General features: G+C 40.5%; 1 protein-coding gene and 3 non-coding genes across 13 annotated transcripts; all 4 read right to left on the reverse strand.

The window, feature by feature from the left end:
* Window positions 1-1048: 1048 nt before the first annotated feature.
* LOC141902476 (uncharacterized) lies at window positions 1049-12182 on the reverse strand. 10 transcript variants are annotated; one of them, XM_074790212.1, is made up of 6 exons: window positions 12132-12182; window positions 11688-11949; window positions 11356-11501; window positions 5784-6106; window positions 4566-4763; window positions 1049-3552 (listed from the first exon to the last, which is right to left on the reverse strand). In XM_074790212.1, exons 4-6 carry the CDS (start codon window positions 5947-5949, stop codon window positions 2480-2482), a joined length of 1437 nt encoding a protein of 478 aa, XP_074646313.1. In that variant the 5' UTR covers window positions 5950-6106; window positions 11356-11501; window positions 11688-11949; window positions 12132-12182; the 3' UTR covers window positions 1049-2479. The 10 variants fall into 10 exon arrangements, with proteins under 10 accessions (XP_074646313.1, XP_074646311.1, XP_074646314.1 ...); XM_074790210.1 differs by having other exon boundaries at window positions 11688-12027; window positions 12132-12150; XM_074790213.1 differs by lacking the exon at window positions 12132-12182 and adding an exon at window positions 12083-12122.
* On the reverse strand, window positions 6457-6546 carry Trnay-gua (transfer RNA tyrosine (anticodon GUA)). Its single transcript is given in 2 exon segments — window positions 6457-6492; window positions 6510-6546. It is a non-coding gene; the product is annotated as a tRNA-Tyr (tRNA).
* Trnay-gua (transfer RNA tyrosine (anticodon GUA)) lies at window positions 6973-7061 on the reverse strand. The gene is given in 2 exon segments: window positions 6973-7008; window positions 7025-7061. It is a non-coding gene; the product is annotated as a tRNA-Tyr (tRNA).
* On the reverse strand, window positions 7487-7576 carry Trnay-gua (transfer RNA tyrosine (anticodon GUA)). The gene is given in 2 exon segments: window positions 7487-7522; window positions 7540-7576. It is a non-coding gene; the product is annotated as a tRNA-Tyr (tRNA).

Raw genomic sequence — 12182 nt, forward strand, 5'->3', positions numbered from 1 at the left:
CACGAACGGTGCCGATTGAGTGTACAGCTGCCAAAAACACTGAAATGTGCGTAGTTGCGTAACGATTTGCAGTGAATTGCAGACGAAACATGAAGCCTTAACGGCCGTTTAAAAAAAAATTATACCTATCGCAATTGTAAAATAAAAATGAGATAGAACCTAAGTTAAAATTCTGGCCATTTCTAAAATGTTATTAATTATTATTACTAATTTTTAGTCAGTGCGGAACGTTTACTTTTTCAACAATAATGAGGGGTGGTAGGTAGTCATGCAATTCAAGTCATCATTTATTACACGTTACTTCCGTGTTGTTGAAAATCTCGCGAGTCCTGGACTAAACCCCAATGAACAATGTGATCTGTGTGCTGGCCACAAATGCAGACAGATCACACTACACTACCCATTACACACTCCAGTACCCACAGCTTTCATATATCCATCCAAGTATTTAGTGGCTTTCTTCCTGGATGTTTTATATGTATCACCCTAGGGGCCTGCATCAAGTCGATCGGACACGAGATGGCTATCCTGTGACCTTTTTGAGACCAAAAACGTCACTTTTAGCCTGAATTCTGAGACCTAGCTTCTTGTTTGATGGACATTTTCATTGAAATTCATCATTATGTAGAGTGGCCACCTAACTGGAAAACGGGCAAGTCAGGGCAATTTTCTAAAAAGCTATAAATCGGGGGAAAGTCAGGGAAATTTGGTGAGATTGCTAGATCGCGCGTAAAATCAAACGGCTTCCGTTTTACATATATGTTTTTGACTCAGTTAAAAAACTGATTGGATTCTTAGCTGCTCAAATCAGGGAAAACGTGCATATCAGGGAAAATATCAGGAAAAAGCAAGTAAAAAGTGGCCACCCTGTGGTGTTTATCCTTTCGGAAAGCATATTTATAATATCAGACAGGTATTTTAATCAGCCTCACTTTTGGGAAACAATAAAAGGATCCGAACACAAACTAGCAGAAATGAAAAATGAAGGATTCCGACAGAAACTAACTTTAATAAAATCAACAACGCGGGATCTAGATGAAAACCTCTAAGCAACTAAACTTTATTCGACAACGATTCATCCCGACGTCACGACGACGTCCCAATAGTGCGAGCGCCAAAATAACAACCCCAGACACCGCTAGCAGTGCCAACTAACAATGTATTAGACTACTTACACTACAAACTCCCTCCCTAACGTGATTTCAGGAAAATCCTGGGCCTGGTTTCATAAATGTGGAAGCAAAATAATCCCTGGGAATATTTTGAAATTTGTCAGTTATAACCATGGTTTCTCATTGTTACTATGGTGGTTGTCACCCAGATTGAGGATTTACCCCTAGGGATAACTTTGATACTCAGTCTATGAAACCGGGCCCTGGAACAAACACAATAGTACAAGCATGAATACTCAAAATTCAAAAATTACATTATACCAAGTATACATGTACATTAGTCAGTAACCGGTCTGTGGTTTAGTTTCACGATCGGATATTTTCACAAACCACAGGAATGGGAAGGTCATTTTTGTATGCAATCTTCGTCAGCCAATTTGACTGACGAGTAATTTGCCTGGCATTTCATTGTCTCTTAAGATATTCGTCTAATTTTTGTTGTAATCGACGCACAACAGATTCGTAGTTTGTCTGATACCTATAACACCTCACCTGACGATCTTAATCCATGTGCAAATCGGCCGTAAAGTGAGAGTAAATTTCCGTCGAGTCAACAGCTGCCATTTTGAAAATTACTGGAGGTGCTGGCACCTGTGGACTGAGGCCAGGACAACAGCACAAACTAACGAAGCGAAACGACGAAATAGAAAAAAATTAAGAAATCAACACTTATTCACATTTTTCTCTTACCAGAATTTATTATTTCATTATTTATTATGGAAAACACGAAGATTTGAAATATAAGTTGGAACACCATCAAAAATAAAAATCGTCGTTTCGTCTTGAAAGTTTTATATAAATCCTTGTCGGTCCCCTTGTCTTATCATGCCACATGTGCAATACAGAGAAATGGCGGCCAATGGCGAAATTTGTGGAGAAATTAATTAATTTCTCAAAATAATGATGATTAATCACTCGAAACATACATGAAATTGGATTATTTCGAAAGGTACCTGTGTTAGTTTGTGAATTAAGCCATTAATTGTGGACTGAAGTGAATAGAAAGTATATTTTTGAGGTGTTACTTTTTTCAACCGTGTTTTGGTCCTTGTCATCCCTAACGTTGGTATAAGCCCATCCGATTATAAAAAGCTTACCACCAACGATTAGGTAACTAACTAACATGTACATCTACTTCAGTTCAAGGCAGAAAACACGATTCTGAAGATCAGATACAACAGAAATTATACATCACAATATAGCCTCAATTGGCAGACATTCTCTGACATTCATCACGGAATTAACACCTGCCACTTGGCGATACCGGTAGTTCTAATATTCTTCGGAACGATTGATGATATCGGACGTCATAAATACGCTTCAGCGCCGCGGGCCGCCGCCCAGTCCGGTATTTGCAGAAGATACAACTTCAAACGATCGGGTATCGGCAAAAATTTCACTTGATCACAACACGTGCTCGCGAGGATCACCTTACGACACAAATTCTGCAAATTCAAATCCGCATCCAACTGCCAAACGCGTATGAACCCGTCCATGGACGAAACTGCCAGGTACTCGTCGAATCGACTAAAGGAAAATTGTAGAACGCTTGGATATTTCCCAGACCACCGCAGTCGAACGTAACCGCCGTTATCCTGCTCGAGCCCATCCAGAATATAAATCACTCGTAGATCACTGGCGGTTAAAATTTGAATTCGCACTCCGAGCGCGACGGCGATTAGATCTCCGCTGTGACTGTATCGTAAAAACACGTTTAGTCTGAACTGTATAAGCTCGATATCGTCTTCGTCGTCTGCCGTCAACTCCGTTGAGCGAACGATCGCCTTCTCGTCGAGATCGCAAACGTGAAGTTTTCTCACGTCGCCGCGTGTCGCGAACGCCAAAATCGAATGCGCCGATTTCGGATCGAAGTCGAACGCCCGGACGTTCCTAACATGACCGAATTTATCGAAATCATCGATTACGTTGTAATACGGCTCGAGGCATTCTTTATTACGACAGTCGACGACCGATAGGTAACCGGTCGATATGGCAATCGCGATGAATTGACTATCCGGCGACCACTTACACTCGACCTGTTTATCGCACGCGCGCTTGTGTCCGAGCCCGCGATTGATATCGCGGCATCGCATGCGGCCGACGACTTGGAACGGTAGCGAGCGTTTCTCGACGACCATGAGTTCGAATTGAACGCGTTCGACGCGGAGGAACACGAGATACGCGCCATTCGGTGACACGGCACAGGGGCCTAGACCGTAGTAGCCGTCAAGTTCACTTTCTCGCTTATTGAACGCGCCACTCTCAAGATCGAGAACGCAGATCTCGGAGTAGTCACTGATGAAGCACACATATTTGCCGTTCGGATGAGGGTGAATTCGCGGCTGTGGATGCCTACTCTTTTCCGAATAAGTTCGATACGCTGCCAGAATAATAGAACATTAAACATTTTTGTCAGTTTATTGGTTTATGATGTATGGTGATTTATGGAAGCGTGGCATAGAGTAATTTGTTGGCAGCAAGCAATAGTATCAGTGATGTCATAGGGTGAATTTCTGGAAACCATTTTCCTCTACAGTAGACTCCGGCTAGAGCGGTATCGATCTATTCGGTAATCTGCTCAAAACGGTAGAAGAATTAAAATGTTATCTGTCCCTACTGTTTGTCAATTTGAAAAGAATTCGAAAATCTATACCGGTGTATTTGTCTATGTTGGTAACATATTAACCGGTCTACTGCTATAGGTGGAGTCCACTGTAATGTGATTTGATATTTATTCGCCATGTTTATATGCGGTATAAATAATATACGATTACAAACAAGGGACATTCATATGTCACATGCATCCATGATGCTTGGAAGCCATGATACTTGGAAGCTGTGTCCCATACGGCTCCAAGCACCAAGGAAAAAACCATCGAAAAGTGATGCGGACGAAATTCGAGTGCGAGATTGGAGGGGAGTAGTCTGTCTATTTAAGATACGTCGATATGGTTCATTGATTTGTGGTTTAAATGACATAAGACCAGAATTTGGAGTCAATAGTCATAAAAAGTGATTTTTAAAAATCTATTGGCTACATGTGTTAAGAGGTTGAACTGTTGGAGCATTTTTGATCGAGTAATTTTGAGTTTGCAAGATAATTGTTATTTTTCCAAGAAAAAATCTATTATATAAACTTGATGAATGGGAAGCAACAAGAATTGGTCGAGGAAGGCTAGCTCTAATATATCTATCGCCAGATTTACCAGATTCAAGTTTGATTCAAGTACTGTGCACAAGGTTCCAGCGCCTTGACTTTACGTACAGCCTATTGGCTTGCACTGGATGCCTGGACCTCTTTACCATTCTATGTTTAATTCTTGCGGTCTTGAAACATCTAACTTAATGTGTGTACTCATGCCGATGTAAAGGAGTTGTGGAGGTAGCCATTACCTGTAGTCTTTCCGAGATGCCATTTACAGATGAACCCTTGACGAGTCATCGGCTTCGGTATCCAGCTATATTGGTTAACAATTCCACAACTTGTAAGTTCATCGTCTGAACACGGGATGAATTCACAATCAACGAACCACAAAACATCCCGCGTTTCCTGATATTGTGATCGGCGCTCTGAAATCAATTCTATGGTGGCTGATTCGGGCCACGTAAAAAAAATCACAAATGGTGCAAATTTTGAAAGTCGCTTTATCGCGCAATAAAACGAAAATTACTACGTTAAAACGAGAAATTACCGCGTTAAAACGAGAAAAAGTCGTTTTATTGCGCAATAAAACGAGATAAAGTCGTTTTATCGCGCGATAAAACGAACTTTATCGTTTTATTGCCACGTTAAAATGAAAAATAGCGCGATAAAACAAGAAAAAGTCGTTTTATTGCGCAATAAAACGACTTTCTCTTGTTTTATCGCGGTAATTTCTCGTTTTAACGTGGTAATTTTCGTTTTATTGCGCGATAAAACGACTTTAAGGCGTCTGCAAAAAAAAAATTTGTAACGTTTGTGAATTTTTTATTACATGGCCCGAATCAGCCACCATACAATTCAACTTAAACATCACTATTAAAACGTTTTACAGTAGACTCCGCCTTAACCGGTCAGTTGAGACCCATATTTATCTACCGCATTATGCGACTACCGGTTTGAAGAATACGCGAATATCAATGGATAAAAACAGGGAATTTGAGCCTAACGACGATCTAAATGGCATTACTAATTTCTATACGATCAGACCGTAGCCAATCGCCGATGTTTTGCTTCTTTATATTATATATACCAGACACAAGACTTTCAATTTTCTTAAATTCTGCGGCACTTTCTTCCGATTCGGTTCATTCATGATGTACTTGCGTTATGAAAACTACATGTGACCAATTTAGGTCGTGAGTGTACGGTATAATAGTGTACTAACATAAGACCTAATGTGAATCACCAACAGAGATAGGCGAAAAGCCGTTACGGTCTATCGGTTAGGCGTGAAGCCAAAATATTTACCGGATAAAGCGGATTACCGAATAAAGCGATATCGGACGAAGCGATATATTTCCGAAGTGAATGGATTACTGGATAGACTGGTCGGTACCTGTTGATAGGCAGAGTCTACTGCATATCGACATGAATGCTAAGTGAGGCCAGAGTCGAGTTGTTACCAGTACCTTTTTTCGGGGGCTTCGGTCTGAATTTGGTACAAATCGTTCGCGGTTGACTGCGCAATTTCACCGGAAATGGTCGGTATTTTTTATGCGGAATAAAAATATCCGATTCAGATTGCTCGAATGGGAGTCCTAGGCCTACCGGTATCTTCGATTTTTTGACACCCATGATTTGTGAATCTTAAAAAAAACGTTCTTCTTAAGCGCTTTTAGTGATGGATTTGTTTTGGAATCTGGAACGGCAAACCGACGTCACTCTTCTCTCGGTGGTTTTCTCGCAGCATTTTTCCATTTCGGGAATAATCACCGAGCACTTCTCTTGTGTTCTGAAAGACGAACAAGAACAATTTTGTGAAAGATATCTTTATATGACTTTCCATCGAACTTTTGACACTCATCCACACAGTTTTGCATTTTTCTCGAGTTTATTTCTTCAACAATATCTAACACTGGGAGGGACCCCACTAGATGCTATCGACATTGGCTGCTTTCCGTTTTTTCTTCTGGATCTCGGCCTTCCAATTTTTCTTGAATATTATCTGTAGGCAATTTCCCAACACTTCACTCCGACATTCCTTAATAGCCAAGCAGCCCTTTTAACGCACAACAGTGAAATAAACAATCGACCCTGCAGTGACCATCGTTTTCATAGGTGGCCAAAAACAGAAAAATGTTTTCCCTCGAGCCGGACTTGAACCAGCGACCTAAGGATGACAGCAAACGTTGCCTCTACAGTCCTCCGCTCTACCAGCTGAGCTATCGAGGGAATATAATTTCTCGACTGTGCAAAGAAAAATCTACTTCGTTCATTCATGTCCAACACGAGTAATGTGGGCATTAGTTACAGCTGTGTGAAACCTTACCCTTTTGAATCGTGAACAAATGACGAAATGGTAAAAACCGCCGAATGCTCAGCTTGGCTAAAAACTATTCAGCCTTAAGAAAGGTTGTTAAGAAAGGATAAACTGTTTGAATGAGTGGAGCAGTTCATCGTCTATATTGACTGGAATCCAGGTCACAGGTCAGCGGGATCAAGTTTGTCAGTCAATCTTGACTCTGGTCAAATCTTAATACACAACAGTGGAACAGGATCCCAAAAACGAACAATGAAATGTTATTGTCCATGAAAACGTATCAATCGACTCAGCAGTGATCGCCCTTTTCATAGATAACTAAAAGCGGAAAAATGTTTTCCCTCGAGCCGGACTTGAACCAGCGACCTAAGGATGACAGCTCTATTAACTCTACAGTCCTCCGCTCTACCAGCTGAGCTATCGAGGGAACATAACTGCCTGACTGGGTTAAGAATAAGTCCTTCACGTTTTTTATGCCCAGTGCCGGTAATGTGGCCATAAGTTACAGCTGTGCGATACCTTCCTACATGTATTTTGAATCGTGGGACAAACGACGAAATGGTAAAAAATGCTGACTGCTTGGCTAAAAACTATATTCAGCCATAAGTAAGGATGAATCATTTGATGGAGTGGAGCAGTACAGATCATTCAATTTGACCGGAATTCATGTCACAGGTCAAGTTCCAATTCGTCAGTCAGCTTCATCTCAGTCAAATTTTAACACACAACAGTGGAACTGGATCCTCAAAACGAACAATGAAATACACAATTTCCATTATTGTCCATGAAAACAAATCAATCGACCATGCAATGACCGCCATTTCCGTAGGTGGCCAAAAAGAGAAAGTGTTTTCCCTCGAGCCGGACTTGAACCAGCGACCTAAGGATGACAGCTCACGATGCCTCTACAGTCCTCCGCTCTACCAGCTGAGCTATCGAGGGAACTTACACATCTAATCCATGTTTATGAAGAAATTATTCCCAAGTGTAGGTATATAAATGTACCCATTAGCTAAAGCTGTGCGATTTTGCTACGTGAATGGTGGCGAACGGTTGCAATTGAGTTCGAATTTGAAATCAATTACGCTATATTTCAGGAGACCCTATCTGGAAGTTGAATGTTTGTTTGGTTAGAGAAGAAGACTTTTAGTTACAAATGTACGTTACAGCAGTATGTTATCTATCGATGCGTACAACGCAGAATGTGCGAAACTACGTATGTAACTAGGGGTCCAGGGACACCATGCCCACTTGGGAAGTGGTTCCAAATGCTCAACAATCTAACAATTTCAATATTCAACGCCCCCTGGTGACCATATACAAAAACCAGTGACCTTGAAACACACCACAATCATAGAACATGTCAGCAGCTACGGTTTTGTAATTGATTGTGACAACAAAATATGCCTGGTTACCAATTCAATATGGAAATACTAAGTTATTCTACTATTCAATGCTCCCTGGTGACCATATTCAAAACCCAATGACCTTGAAACTCACCACGATAATAGAACATGTCACGAACTATAACTTTGTAATTGATCATGGTAACAAAATATGCCTAGGTACCAATATAATAAGGAAATACTAAGTGATTCTACTATTCAACGCCCCCTGGTGACCATATATAATAACTAATGGCCTCAAAACTTGCCACATTCATAGATGATGTCATGAGCTACAATTTTCCAATTGATTGTGGTTACAAAATATGCATAGTTACGAATATAATATAGAAATGCTAAGATGTTGCATTATTCAACGCCCCTGGTAGCCATATACAACATCCAATGACCTTGAAACTCACCACAATCATAGAACACGTTATGAGCTACAACTTTCTAAATGATTGCGGTAACAAAATACGCTTAGATATCAATATAATGTGGAAAAACTTGTTCCCACTTACGGATGAGTACTGGTGACACAAAGATGACCGCCAATTGCGTCATAATTGGCTGATGAAAAATACCTAATAGGTATAAAACATCCCTTTTCAAAGAATACCCATCACAAGTTGCAATGAGAAATGGTTAACCAGTAGGAAGCTACAGGACTCAGAATTCGGGCCAAAATTAACATTTTTGGGCACTAAAAAGGTCATAGGACGGCCATCTTGAGTCCGATCGACCCAATTTTTGTTATGCTGATGGGCCCTGGGGGGCTTCACATATATCCGCTGAAGATGTATCTAGGGTAGATACATGTGTAACCCAAATATCAAGACATTACCTTGAAGCGTCTTCAAAACTTCCCAAAATGACTGGATTCCGTCTACGGACGGACGGACGAACGGACGGACGACGGACGAAAAGTGAACGCAATAGCCCGCTGGGACTAAAGTCCCAAGTGGGCTAAAAAGCAGCCGATATATAGGCGCGTTCACACGACAAAATTTCGACCGGTCTAAATTATCAAAGCGTTCACACGGGCAAAAATACCGTTCCAAATTAGACCGGTCCAGTTTAGATGCGACTGTGGGGTCTAATTTGGCACGGTCTAAAAGAGCGAACCAGGTCCGTTCCAAATTTTGGACCGGTCTAAATCTATGTGTGTTGACAGAAACTGGTAGCAGGTCAAGTCTAAATCGTAATTCTGAATATATGCTGTAGACCTTTGCGGTAGAGTGTGAGTCCAGTTTATTAAGTTTTAAATGCCTGTATTACCGTTTATGTAATCATTTATAAGTACTGTTTTCCTCCCTATTCTATGGAAATGTTTGGAGCGAAGTCTTTCTGGCAGAAAGACTTCGTCCACTTAATCATTTAGCAGTTGGCGACATCTTGTAGGCCCGGTGACAAGAGATTTTATCAACGCGTGTCAAAACGCCGTGTGAACGCTCACCAAAATTTGGGTACGGACCCATTTAGACCGGTCTAACTAGTTGTCGTGTGAACGCAGCTAATGAACATTAAGCTCACACATTTGGAAGCAAAATGAAGTTTCAAAAGTGTAAACCCAGCATTGATCCACTGTGATTTTGTTCACGACATTAACTACAATGGAAGCGGACATTTCACCTTCCGTTTACTTTCCGGTGCGTTGATGTTTTCGCCCTGATAAAACTCTTTCAACAGTTTTACAGCGTCCTCGCCTTCGACGTCTGCCATACAGCGAAACTCGCTGCCTTACGAATCGATCTTGTCGCTGTGAATGTTCAAAACTGAACTGTAACCGCCGAAACGTTGATAAGCTCAGCCGTATAAACTACGAGTGGAATGTGCCATATACGAATACGTCCCGCACACATTATGCAAGGTTCTACGGTAATGTATGTATAAAGTCGAATTCTAGAAAATGCCAAATCGCTAAATCGCCAGCCATGAGATCGGCATGTCTGGTACGTTTTTTTTGGTCTCGTTGACGTGGTTGCTTCTTGTTCCGATTTCACGATCGTTATAGACTATATAATACACCCGACGGGTACTTCACCCCGAGATTGCGCTTCTCTGGCAACGTCGAGACATCGACTCATCCACTTTGCGGCATTTTAAAAGATACAATTGAAATTTATACGCGTAATCGAAATACATGTGCAGTCAACTCCGTTTACTCGCCCTAATCAGACAAGGCCAACTCGGAATTATTTTGACAACATTTGAATCCCCTTCTGACTTGGTAACGTATTCTCTTATTCCTTACTCAGATTTTGCTTACCTGACCAATTTTGCCGGCCCGAGTCAGGCGAGGTTAACGATACGTTGGCCTACATTACGTATCTTCGGGGGGGGGGGTGGATTTTTATACGGATGAAGTGAGATATTTCTACGAGTAAAATGCCATTAAAGGTCTTATCTGAAAAAATATCTGGACTTGCCAACGTCCACGAAATATGTGATAATGAGAGAAAGTCGACTCTACTCGTTACTAACGCGGACTTTCGTTAGTTTCATCGTCTGGCAGTTTCGCTAATTCAAGAGTTCAGTCCGATATGAAGTTTGACATGAACAGGCAACGTGTAATCGAAATACCGAAATACGCGCAATCGAAATACATGTACTCGCAAACAATTAGAACTTTCGTTACATGGTCGGATTTCAGTTTCGTTAATTCAAGAGAACAGTCCAAGTTTGACACAAACAGGCAACAAAACTGCTTGGTATAATGTAACGACATTTGCGTGCATCGACATTTATCAAGAACCAGAGTTCGATCTAACGAATTAAAGTCACTCGCCCGTGGGGCAAGTATATCTGAAATTTCGCTTGCCCCCTCAAATATCAACTTGCCCTATATAGTGCGAAAAAAGCTTTGAGACAAAATTGCACTAGCCCAGCGGACAAGTGATAATGATAACCTACTTGCCCTGATGTGAGTATACTTGTCCCGGGCAATCGGACAAGTGCTTAGATCAGGAGCCAATCAATTGAAATTTAGAAAAAGAATTTTCAAACCAATAAATCAGGTGAACCGTAACAATACAAGCGCAGGTTCAACAGAATACAAGCACAGGGTAATTCAAGGGATTCCTCGTATCAAGTAGGCCTACCTGATTTCCAAAAGGAATGATTTAATCAAAAACATATTTGCCTATTGTCGATTTGTATAAGCCTAAGCGTAGGAGATTTTGGTTGAAATACTGTACCAAAGTGTAATCGTAAAATAAGAATCAAGTGCCGAATACCTATTCGCAGCCGTTATTTTCAAATCTTATAGCAAAACCCGCGAAATCTATACAGTGAGAAATTGAATCTATTTAAATAAAAACAATTTTTACTAACCTGAATTCGTGAATTTCTAGACGATAAATGAAATTTCCAAGTTATTTTATGGGCAAAAAACCGTTCTCTCCTCCGATTCGGTAGATGTTTTAGGGAATTTCAATTTGTGCAAGATAAAGGATGACCGGTTCTAATAAGGCCTAGAACTTTCGACAATTTATGAAGCGGAAAATATAAAATACGACACTAAAAATCAATAAAGCTGAAGGAGATATTTCTGACATGCAACGTTTAAGATAATTCGACGTTTTAATAATTCGAAGTGGAAAATTATCCACTTCAAATCATCAGCAATATTTAAATTAGGATTTAAACAATGAAAATGACCTCACACGGAATTTTGGGGCTTTGGAGTCTAGGTAGAGTCACGTGAAAGAAATCACGAATCAATTTTTCGTTCGGCAAAAGCAGGGACAGGGTCAAACTTTGACAGTTTGGTCGGAGTCTACTCATGGTACGGTACATAAGGTATCACATAAAATATCTTTAAAGGTCTTACTTCTGGAGACAATATTGTATTGCACAGGCTTTTTTCAGACAAGGATCGACACCGCTTTCCTTCGTAGATATTATCGTTCAATCGTGAAATATTCACTGCATAGTGGAGCAATAAATAAATTTAAGTTGATTTGGAATTTGTTGGATTGAAAATACAACGCTGTAAAACGTATTCTGTATAATTTAAACAAAAAAAGCAAATTGACTATGAAAAATACAGAAGAATTACAATAAAATTATATGTTTGTAATAGATATCTCGCTTTGAAAAGTGAAAACCTCGGTTTTCAACCCGGTTTCGACGTTTCTAACGGAAGAGATGAAGAGTAC

Source organism: Tubulanus polymorphus, chromosome 3 (assembly GCF_964204645.1).
Source record: "Tubulanus polymorphus chromosome 3, tnTubPoly1.2, whole genome shotgun sequence".
Lineage (NCBI taxonomy): Eukaryota > Metazoa > Nemertea > Palaeonemertea > Tubulaniformes > Tubulanidae > Tubulanus > Tubulanus polymorphus.

What these genes read in the sequence shown, in the direction of transcription:
- LOC141902476 (XM_074790216.1), bottom strand. Translation starts at nt 5,949, where the DNA reads ATGGGTGTCAAAAAATCGAAGATACCGGTAGGCCTAGGACTCCCATTC. An exon ending in ACCGAAGCCCCCGAAAAAAG is followed by an intron (nt 4,764 to 5,783) that starts GTACTGGTAACA and finishes GGCCCGAATCAG; the next exon opens with CCACCATAGAATTGATTTCA. An exon ending in GCATCTCGGAAAGACTACAG is followed by an intron (nt 3,553 to 4,565) that starts GTAATGGCTACC and finishes TTATTCTGGCAG; the next exon opens with CGTATCGAACTTATTCGGAA.